We start from the raw sequence: 11,654 nt of genomic DNA, 5'->3' as shown, positions 1-11,654 counted from the left end.
AGGGCAGGGAGGACCTAGGCCCACCATGCACAGTAGGAGCACCCAGACGGTGGCCCATGGTCAGAGCACTCTGTCCAATCCACACCAAGGAGGCCAGCCCCTGCCCCTCCTATCTTACCCCCAACTTCCCATTGTCCAGGAGTGGCGACATTTCAAGACGCCATGCCAGGTCTTAGCCCGCCCAAGGACAAGGCCAAGGCAAGCATACCCCTCCAAAATGCAGGCGAAACCACACAGGGCGTGGGTAGTGTCCCTAGCCAGCAGGTCCCAGGTCCGGAACCAGCCACCTACCTCTCCACCCCTCTCCATCCCCCCTCCCCCTCCACCACCCTCCCAACCCTCCCTCCTGGCCCTCCCCACCTCCTCCCAGCCTCTAGGGTCAACCGTGTCACAGGCAGCCACACATAGGGCCCGGGGCCAATGCCGCACCCCACACTGCAGGTAACCCCCCGCCAAGGGACCAGCAGGGACCCCAGCCACCGGGCCCAGGTCCCAGACCGCCTGCACCACAGGAAAGCCCCAACCCAGCCCAAGGGCCCCCCAATCCCCAATCCCACAAGGTGCCACTATGCCATGGATCTCCATGTATCTCCTATTATCAATGAAGCCCCAATAGCCTGTATGTTCAATAAAAGTGGCCCAGAGCTGGTTCATCTAAGTGGAATGCAACAACAGTATTAATCACACTTGTGCTGCAACATGGTTCTAATGCAACTCTTTCGTTTTTCATCAAGTCTGTGTCATAAAAACACAGGACTATGTGGAGCAATAGTAGAAATACACAGATGGGTCTTGACTGTGAATGATCCATCTTTTCCAGCTTATTCATTTTCAGATCTCAGGGGGTGCTTATGGGCAATTCCAAGACTCAGGGATGTTTAAATCCTCTGAACAGGATTTGGATTGTGTTTGAACCTACAGTGTTGTGTCAATTATCTGGTGATTTTATACAGTGTGTATCTAAAGCAAATACACTTGGTGAGGATTCATGGATTATAATGGAGTTGAATGGGCAGGATGTGCCTAATACTTTAATACCCTAAATAATGAGTTTCCTTTAACCAAATTAATCCGAGTAGTTGCACAAGCAGACACATGAAGTACATGGAGTACATGAATCCTGGTGCCCAAAGTCCTATCCTTTATTTGCAGATTAATTAACTCTGAACACGTTGAAAAGCAATTTCTAGAGCTATAAAAGTAATCAATTAACATAATCATGGCAGGAATTGTGATTCCTCTGATATCCCACAGTATACATGATCATATCAGCTTGATGACTTACAATTGATAACTGCAATCTCAAAACTGTTGCAAACCTGTCTGCCAGTATCATGACGGACCATGAGTCATTATTTTTCAATCACATTTGAGTATTACTAATGAAGACACATGCTCCAGTGAGTGAGTGAGGGGATGGAGAAACACATTGCTCTGCTAATCTGTTATTTATTTCTATACTAGTAAAAAGCTTAAATGTGAGCAGACACTAAAGTACCAAGTCCATCACTGTACGGTTGGGCCACCCTTGTTCTTGTGCTGTGCCAACCCAGGCTTATTGGTCTCGGGGTCTGGGGCCTCATTTATAAACGTTGCGTAAGCACAAAAACTTCCATACGTCACTTTCCACGCAAAGGTTGTGATTAAACAGTCTACGTAAAGTTTGGAAACCGTAACCATTGGAAACCGTATTATGTGTTAGAGCCATGTCATCAGAATAATTTAATTGAACTGCATTTTTGTTTGTTTTTTTTGCATTGCAGTACTGCAATTGAGTAATTGTTTTGGAAACATTTCCTTAAAATCTAACAGAAAATTCTTAATCAAAATCCCTTCTCTATATTTAATCATCATGTAATTTATGTAATGTTAAAACTAAGCTAATGGGCAGTGTAACAGTTAGTCAGTTAGGCTAACATTAGGTAGCTTAGGTACTGTTACTATCTATCTAACTTACTATCTAACAGAAAATTCTTAATCAAAATCCCTTCTCTATATTTAATCATCATAGTCCCTTTGCATTGACCATTTATGGTTAAAAATGGGCGTGTACAGGGCACAGTATGAAGTCGACATCTGTTGACATCCGTGATTTATAAAGGAAAGTTTGCTTTAGGTGTGTGTACGCAGGGTTTTATAAATCTGAATATTTTGATGCCGTATGCAAACTTTGTTTTTTGGGAGTACTTACACTTTTAGTAACGATCCTATGCACAGATTTATAAATGAGGCCCCTGGTCCTTGTGTGCCATATTGGAAAGTGGCATCCTAGATTCAAATCCCCGAAGAGTCATTATTTTGGGATAGTATACTAATGGCTATTATAAAAACTCTTAAACGTCTATAACTACAAGAGAAGATGCATTGTACCCTCTTGAGGCCGTAGCCACAAAGAAATCGCGTGACTTCTTTTGTTTACGCCGCCATTTTGGCAGTAAATGGAACAGAAAAGGGGTAATGCCGGCACCGCAAATTTTAAGTCTTCTGAATTCACTTCTCACTTTCACTCAGATGAAATTGGTCTTTACATTAAAAGCTAAATAGACTAAATATTACCAACGTGCAGAATGTCCCCAGGGTGTTTTTTACAAGTATCTCCACCAAAAAAGATGTCCCAGACCCGCCATATCCGGATATATATAACTGATAAACTTCCCCTCGTTCTACACAAGGGACTCCCTAAGAGCATACAAAGGTCTACAGGGCTACAAAAGGACACAGTCTGTCTTTGTAACTACCCTTCAGCTGTGGAAACTACCAGCTAAATAATGCTGTATCCTCACTAGAAGGGTTAGTGTCACTTTATGTAATGTTAAAACTAAGCTAATGGGCAGTGTAACAGTTAGTTAGGCTAACATTAGGTAGCTTATGTACTGTTTTCTAATGCTAATAATAATATACTGTGTTTAGAGAGTGCTTTTCCATCTAAAATATGCTCAAAACGCTTTGGGAGAGGGAGAAGGGGTACACATCTAATTACAACCAATGTGCAGCACCAGTGATGACACATCATTCTGGAAATGTTGCAAGGCTGTCCTTAAGCAAGACAAATGAGAGATAGTGGGAAGCCAGAAAACAGCTGGTGTATATGCTATTTTTATTTACATTCCTTTATGAATTTGCCGAGGTGTCCTAAAATAAATTGCTTTAATTAAAAACAGGATCCATCAAAACAGGAAGTGGGAAGTGACTGATTTGAAATTATTGCTAGAGAAACTAAGACAGGGAATGAGTCTTTCTGTGTTAACTCCCACAAACTTGATTCACTTCCTAAAACACAAAGTTCCTTGTTGTAATGATGCTTTGATGTTTTTACTATGCATGGCCTTTTCTAATGAAAGACTGACTGCATGATAATAATTATAATTAACCAGTAATAAAATGTTCCTAGGAATGACTACATAAAGTGTAATGGATGTGGCTGAAACCGTTTCTGACTCAGGTAATTTAGTGTCATATTAGAAACATCTCAGTAGGTCTCCCTGTGAAGTGTGTATGCTTCCATTGTCCGCAGTTATTACAGTAACAGTCGCAATACAGATGTAATTTTCCTCAGGGAACAAACAGTGTCAATAAAGTTGTCTGCCAGTTCATCGTAGTTTTAAAGAAGTATTTCACCTTACAAGAGAAAACGTAGAAGTCGGAACTATGTGAAAATTCAAACAATCGAATTTTTCATCCTGCGGACAATTGGTGCCATATCTCAGGATAGATATTTCACTTTGAACTGAGAACCGTAAGCTCATAACTGGTGTTGCTGATGTGGTTTAACAAAATGCCAAAGCCAGCTGAGACTGAGGTGTGTGTGATTCTGATGACAAAAAAAGAGAAGGGGATATAACACAGTGGTATAATTTGCCCTCTCCCTCTCTCTCTCTCTCTCACACACACAAAAACACACATCATATGTGTGATCAAAACGCAGCGCCAGTCTTACTCTACTGTAAGATTCCACTGGCTACTGCTCACTGCTGAAGTCTGTCTGAGTTCCTCCATCACGTCATTCAGACTTTCATCATTTGTCATTGCTCAATCAAACACCTGTCATTGTGTTTGGTCTCAATTCAGCAGAAAAGAAGTGCCTGATGAACCCCATCACTGTTAAATACCACTCATATAGCATTTAATGTCTTTTTACCTTATCCTCAGTCACACATATGAGACCTATGGTATTATTCAGGTTTTGGAAAGTTTTAAATAAGCGGTGCATAGTCCTAGCTGGCACTTGAGCCAAATCTTCTAAGTATATAACAGTCTGACATAGGCTTAATTTGTGAGATGTTTTTATTATAAACACGAGTTAATGTGTAAAATCTGTCACACAAAGGTTAAACTTTTCTGGACAGTTCATTTTAAGAGTCTTGAGCAGCATCAGGAGCAAGAGGTTTGTGTGTAGCTTTAATATGACTTTCCAAACTGTGTCAAGCCAATTCAGTTTGGTCTCCAAATCAATCAAATCAAACAGGTACACCTGACCCCAATATGCCATAGTAACATACGTGATTACTTTTGTCCATCATTGTATGTGTCATTGGATTGTACATCGGTTGTCCTTGGTAATTTGTCAATCCCAAGAAATAAATACATTATGCCTCTGATTTACCACATCCTCAGCCTCTCCCTGCCACATTAACCTCAGGATTGCTGTTGTTACTCAACCGCCCATCACAGCCCTGCCCAGGCAGCATATAAGGGATCAGCCCTGTCAGGAGGTCAGACATCCGTCTGCACTAAAACAGAAAAAGCGATCAAGGCTGCACAGAACCCATTGTTTCATACAAGTTTTAAAAGAAGTTACCAACAAATGGTAAGTTTTTTGTTTTTTGTTTTAAATTATATGTCTTGATTTTTTATGGGTTGATTAGAAAGTGAAGCTCTCTTTCTCTGTAGAAAATATGGTGGATATTATACTTAAATTCATTCAGATTTTCCTTTTGAAACCTGACTCTCGCATTCAGCTTCTGACAGTTTGTCTGACAGTGTGAAATGATTTTCATTTGTGTCTTCCCTCCCTCACAGGCTGGAGGACAGATGAAGCTTCTGACAGCTGCCCTCGTCATCATTTATCTGACAACAACCTTTGCTGCACCGGTGAGCAAACCAATTTTCTTTCCTTCACCTTTCCTTTCTCTCTCATTGACTGTGCCTTCGATCTAATCACGTCATAAGTCAAATAATTTGTGCAGACAACCACTCCCAGTTAAGCAGGTTAGCAGCTGGAATGAACCACAGGTAGCCCCACGGGTTTCTGAGCTCAGTGTGAGCCATTCCACCACCGTTATCGCCATTTTGGCTGTGCAAGACTCCACCAAACCCCCAGTTAATGCAAAAATTCTGTATTGAAAGAGGAGAGGTATTTTTGGAGCCAAGGCTTTGTTCCATGAAAATGACACACCAGTCATTCAGCAACAGCAGCAGCTACTGGTTGTACAGATGTTCATCTCTGCTTTAAAGTTGGACCTTTTAGAATGGACGTCTATTGGAACCAGTGATGCTTGGGATGGGTATTTTTAGCTGTTTCTGTTTCATCCCATCTGTGTTCTGAGCCCTTTCTACATCGCACCATTGCTGATAGTGATTGCTAATGCTAGCTAGTCTTGTCTTCTCTATAATAGAGAATAAACTCAGTACTGAGTAAGCAGGAGGTGCCGGTAACTAAAGTGCTGTTGAAATAACTTGAATAAAACCCGAAAGTCATTGAACTCAGATTTTCACTTTAACAAGCAAAGTTCCATCAAAGAAATCAAGTATTTGCTCTTGTTAATATGTTCTCGTCCAACATAACACATGTCCTGAGGTACACACCATACATCATCTGATTAATGTGCCAATCACTTCAACTTACAGGCAATGAAGGTGGAACTATACAAACCTGAGAGCTTGTCAGTCCTTTGTGCCCGAGATAATATTATCATGGCCACTAACACTGTGTCAGGCACTGCCAGTTACCAGCCTAGAAACAAAATGAACAAAAGATATTTAACACTCCAGCCATTCAGATACAGCTTGTTTTCAAAAACATTAGCAACAGCATGTGTTCAGAGGAGTTTTACCAGCACTGTAGATCCTCCTAACATTTAACCAAATATCAACATCTCAAAGCAGTCAGTGGCTGGCTGCATGACCTAAGGACATGTGACACAGATAGTATTAAAAGACTGTGATTTCTCAAACTCATATAACTGCTGGATTTCCAAGGGACTTCCACTACCCTGACAACCATTACACTACACAGTCTGTGTAAGGCACATGCTATCACCTTCACTGGCAATAAAATCTTCCATAGTAAATATAATGGGTTTCCATCCAGTATCAAAATTATTTCTAGAGCAAGGAAATTGATACTATGAGTCAATTCTTTTTTCCTCCACAGACACGTTGGCGTTGGCATCATAATGGCAGGATAAACAATTCCAGACAGAAATGGCCAAATTGGAGAAATAAGTTCTGGTATTGGGTTGTAAATTCCAAAGATAGAGACTGTTTCTCAGAGTCCTCAGAGTCCTCAGAGTCCTCAGAGTCTTCCTCCAGTCAGTCATCAGAGGAATTCATAGATCTGACCACCCAGTCTGTGACACCCATTGCCACGACACCTACTACCCCTCCCATGACAATTGTCACGATGGAGGAGGGGAGTGGAATCACCTCAGAGCCAATCCCAGGAACAACAGAAGCCCCAGCAACAACAGAAGCCCCAGAAACAACAGAAGCCCCAGCAACAACAGAAGCCCCAGGAACAACAACACCCCCAGGAACAACAGAAGCCCCAGCAACAACAGAAGCCCCAGAAACAACAGAAGCCCCAGCAACAACAGAAGCCCCAGAAACAACAGAAGCCCCAGGAACAACAACACCCCCAGGAACAACAGAAGCCCCAGGAACAACAGCTTCTCCCGTTACAGAGCACAGAGGAGACAGCTAGTCCTCAATCCTGTTAACCATCTGCAAGCTCACATCTGGCTGTGAGAGAGAAAATTCCATGGGGTGAATGGGTAAAAATGGCTTGTTACATGCTTAAGTTGCATCCTTTTCAATTAACATTCATGGCTTTTATTTTAACAGCATATTGACATACATTCTTTTAAGATTAATTTACCAATGTATTTCCTCAAGGATTCTGTTACAATAAATGTGTTGACCTGGTAATAGTTATATAGGTTCTTTGCTGTCATTGCATGGTAACACTATGCTGAGAAGCAATCCCCTGAGCAGTCTGGTTAGAAGTCTCAGGTTTAGAGACAGTTTAGTTCTAAAGGTACATCGAGGTGAAAGAACTTGAGCCAAGATGACCTTCCCAGCAAATAGACATCTATAAATCAGCTCAAAAATCATTAGAAAATGTATTTTCGACCATAGTTGTTGGGTACATTGTTGTTGTTGTTTTATTATTTGCCTCTTAAAGGAAGTTTTTCCTTGCCACTGTCGCCAAGTGCTTGCTCATCGGGGGATCTGTTGGGTCTCTTTAAATAATTTTAGAAAGAGTTTGGTCTAGACCTGCTCTATATGTAAAGTGCCTTGACGTAACTTTGTTATGATTTGGCGCTATACAAATAAATCTGATTTGATTTGATTTGATTTGATTTATTGCTTCTTATTGTTCATTTTGTTTAATTGCTTTGTTTCTTTATTAGGATTAGGCCATCTGTTGGTGTTAGCCTGTTTCGGTTTCTCAGATTAGCTTCCATTTTAACAGGAAAAACTATTTTCACACTGCTTGGATTGATCCAGGTAACTTCTGATGTAATTATTACTCGGGGATTATAATTACAAATGCTAAAAAGTGATGTCTCGTGGGCCCATGATTAAATGACTGACTGTTGCAGATTTCAATAAATCCAATTTATATGGACCTTTGATTGCAACAAAGATTTTTTTATGGTTTTAAATTGCTGTTCAAGGTGGCCTGTGTCATAACCTTATCCTTAACCTTGTCATAACCAAAAACCAGCTTTCTTCAAAATACACATCTTTATGTCAAAGTTGTGCATCACTCATTCCATATATTGCAACCCATTCATCAGCTATTGTCAGTGCAAAATAAAGGTCCTCAAAAGATGAGATGGCCAAAATGGCCGATGGAAGGCCAAACGTGCAGCACAAGGGAGGATTATCAGTCCATTCCTTTTATTCTAGGGCACCCTTGCAGGTAAAAAAAAAATTAGTATTTCAAAGCATTCACATAAACTTGTTCGTTGTTTTGGGAAAAACTAAATCAGTTAAAAGCACGTTGTCCAGCTTCGTGGACATGTCACCAACTTCTTGAAAAGTGCTTTTTAAAAAAAATTATTTGAATTATTTATTTATTCATTTACTTATTTTCAAGCCTAGAGAGTAATAAAACATTTGGGGAAAAAGTCCTGAGGGAGTTTTCATAATTCATCATCTTCAGGGAAATTTTATAAATACCAAACTACTCAGATATTTAACAACAGAGATCAGATTCTCTTTAAACGGTCAGTAAAGAACAGGCAGGAAATTTGCTGCATAAATGAACTTTTAATTTAATTCATTTTAACTAATCCTGCAGAAATCTCAGTTTAATTTACTGCAGAATCATCACAGTTCAGCATTTACAGAGATTAACATTCTGCATTTTATCTCACTGACATTTAACAAGAAAAGAGAAGATGTGTCCAGAGGACTTCAACTTATCAGAGAGCAGAGAGTGTGTTTACATGCTGGAGGGTGTGTCCTGTTTCGCATGTTGGTTCTTGTCTGTTGTCTGTACAAGTTAAATTAAGACTTCATTATTGCTACAGTGGTTTTGTTTAATTATATGTTGGGAATTTATCGTTTTCTGAATGAAATGCTACCGGAAATGCCGGAGACAATATCTCAACGGTGTTTGTAGTGGATTTTGTTAAAGCACTGTGCATGATTGCATTTGTTGTGGAAAAAACATCTGACTTTTCACAAAATAAAGAATCAAAATTTTATGGAATTGTCTTTTTTTCTAATATTTAAAAATGGAGTATTACTTGGTTTGAGATCCAAATGGAGGAAATTCTATCTTAAAGTGTTCTTATGTAGAAAGATGTAAACAAATAAATAAATCTCTGCTGATACATACATATTTTTGCAGCTCTTCCGTTAAGTCTCGAAAAAGATATGCTTTTGCCTTATAGCACATTCGCCTCATGTCATGACTGAAACTGGTCTAAAATTCCTTGCATTGAGGATAATCAGACATGAAATAATGAAAGAGATTTCTGACCTCAAAAACTTATGATGGTCAACAAAAAGATGTTTCAGAAGGATGCTCGTACCATCACGTAAGACAGAGGATAACACAATATTCACAATTTGAAGTAGCAATATTTAAATATGTCACTGCTCATCATCTCTCTGCATCATAAACACCAGGACTGTAAGGCAGTCAAATCCAAACCATTAGCAAATAACTTAACTGCAGAGGGGCGATTTTGCTCCCTTCAGAGCAGCAACTTTATTCTACCATCCAACTCTCTCATATTTAGGAGTTTACCTCAAACTCTTAAATGTTATGGATGGTGTCAACAGGAAAATGATCAGCTGTGTTCAACTACTGCAGCTGGAGGAAGGCCTCAAGCAAGCATTTTCTCTAACATCATTGTTTGTTCACCTTCAGATAAGAAAAAAAAAAAAAAAATATATACATATATATAAACTCTTCCATTTGCCAGAAGCTCCAACTACACTATAATAATGTTTTGTAATTTCTACAGTAAAAAATTACAGTAGCTTCCTGTTCTAATATTTTGCAGGATGTAACTGTATATTGTAATACATCATGGGTGAAAATTATTACAGTAACTCGAAGAATTTTTTCCACAGTATCACATTGTAAAATTGCAGGACGATTGTGTTTTCACTTGGTTCCGACTGTAAACGAGCGCATATCACACTGGTTTGCTCCTTTAAGTCAGTTAACGAAAATGCGTGTAACAGTTGCGGACAGGAACGAAGCGGGCAAAGTGATGAGAAAGCTGCAAAACCAGCATCTCGGTAAGAATTTCTTTATTTGTGCGAGTTGCCGTATTCAACATGATTTTATCTTCGTCATGTTTTATACGGAATATACTGGGGGGACTCAGACTGCGCCATTTTTGAAAATGTTAGCTAGCGAAAAACTGGTTGAGCTAACGCTAGCTCCCTGCATTAGAAACGTCGAATCCAGGAAAGGGGGATTGCGAGCACATTATCGAAAACCTTCCAGATTGGAAAACTGTTGGAGCGAAAGCCCAGAGTCCACAGTTGCCCGGGTCCACGCTACTATGACATTAATGAACGGTGAGGCTTTGCGTCTCCCGCTGAAAAGTTGTCAACCGAGAGGGACGAGAGGCCTCTTGGCTGAACGCAGAGAGAGAGCGCCGACTGGAGCACAACACACCGCTCGACACATCACGTGCCACAGAGCAGCGAGCTGTAGCGTGGGGTGACTGCTGGTGATGGGAATTCCGGCTCTTTTGGAGAACCGACCTTTTTGGCTCGGCTCGCTAAAAAAGAACCGTCTCTTTCGGCTCCCAAGTGGCTCTTCAGGTTGTTTTGTTGCTTTAATTAATTTATTATCACCAACAATATAAAATTATTCACAAAATGAATTAGTCATTCATTCGTTCATCTTCATCCGCTTATCCGGGGCCAGGTCGCGGAGGTAGCAGCTCCAGCAGATGACCCCACACTTTCCCCGGCCAGCTCTGGGCAGCTCTGACTGGGGGATCCCAAGGCGCTCCCAGGCCAGAGTGGAGATATAATCTCCCCACCTGGTCTTCGGCCTGCCCCATGGCCTCCTCCCAGCTGGACATGCCAGGAACACCTCCCTTGGGAGGCATCCCACTTGCCAGGTCTGCCGTGAGTTTTCCCCGGCCACCTAACCCAACTCACCACCAGGTGATGATCAGTTGACAGCTCAGCCCCTCTCTTCACCCAAGTGTCCAACACATGTGGTACAAAATCTATCATTGAACTTTGGCCTAGGATGCTCTGGTACCAAGTACACTTATGAGCATCCTTATGCATCTCTGAGGCCGAATACTCTGAACTGCTGTTTGGTGCATATGCACAAACAACAGTCAGAGTTTCCCCCCCCACTACCCTGACACATAGGGAGGAGACCCTCTCGTCCACCAGGGAAAACTCCAACTTAGAGGCACGCAGCCGGGGGCTTGTGAGTATCCCCACAACGGCCCGGCACCTCACCCCATGAGCAACTCCAACTCCAACTGCCCAAGTCTGGTTTGTCGAGGCTGCCACCCAACTAGCAGCGCACCCAACCCCATCGGTTGTCCCCGCAGGTGGTGGGCCCACGGGGTGAAGAAAATGCATTGTCACTCTTTCGGATTACTCCCGGCCGGGCTCTGTAGCGTGCCCGACCACCAGGCACTCGCTGACGGACCCTCCTTCCAGGCCTGGCTCCAGAAGGGGGCCTCGGGCTTCCTCCGGTCAGGGTCACAATTTTCTTCCCTCTGTGTTTCATGGGGTCACAAAATGAATTACTAATGTAAAAAAAATTGTTTTTACCTATATATGCTTATTATAAGCATTATGTTATATTATATTATTATGTAAAAAATACATCATAAAATACAAATACAAAAACTTTTAACTATTTAAATTTTCAGCTTTTTCCTTTTAAGAAAAATGAAAATGAAAAAACACAAAACACTGCAAACCAT

The 11,654-nt window shown here is 41.2% G+C and overlaps 1 protein-coding gene across 1 annotated transcript; it reads left to right on the top strand.

The window, feature by feature from the left end:
- The first annotated feature begins 420 nt into the window (after positions 1-420).
- On the top strand, positions 421-7,451 carry LOC115052335 (uncharacterized protein YMR317W-like). The gene is made up of 4 exons (XM_029516403.1): positions 421-560; positions 4,672-4,807; positions 5,020-5,091; positions 6,374-7,451. Exons 1-4 carry the CDS (start codon positions 421-423, stop codon positions 6,920-6,922), a joined length of 897 nt encoding a protein of 298 aa, XP_029372263.1. The 3' UTR covers positions 6,923-7,451.
- The last annotated feature ends 4,203 nt before the right edge of the window (positions 7,452-11,654 follow it).

This window comes from Echeneis naucrates, chromosome 12 (genome assembly GCF_900963305.1).
Source record: "Echeneis naucrates chromosome 12, fEcheNa1.1, whole genome shotgun sequence".
NCBI lineage: Eukaryota > Metazoa > Chordata > Actinopteri > Carangiformes > Echeneidae > Echeneis > Echeneis naucrates.
This window is presented reverse-complemented; position numbering and strand designations above follow the sequence as displayed.

Bases quoted from the DNA above. Each gene is read 5' to 3' on its own strand.
- LOC115052335 (XM_029516403.1), top strand. From the start codon at position 421: ATGCCGCACCCCACACTGCAGGTAACCCCCCGCCAAGGGACCAGCAGG. The intron at 4,808-5,019 runs GTAAGTTTTTTG...CCTCCCTCACAG, and splicing joins AAAGAAGTTACCAACAAATG to GCTGGAGGACAGATGAAGCT. The intron at 5,092-6,373 runs GTGAGCAAACCA...TTTCCTCCACAG, and splicing joins CAACAACCTTTGCTGCACCG to ACACGTTGGCGTTGGCATCA.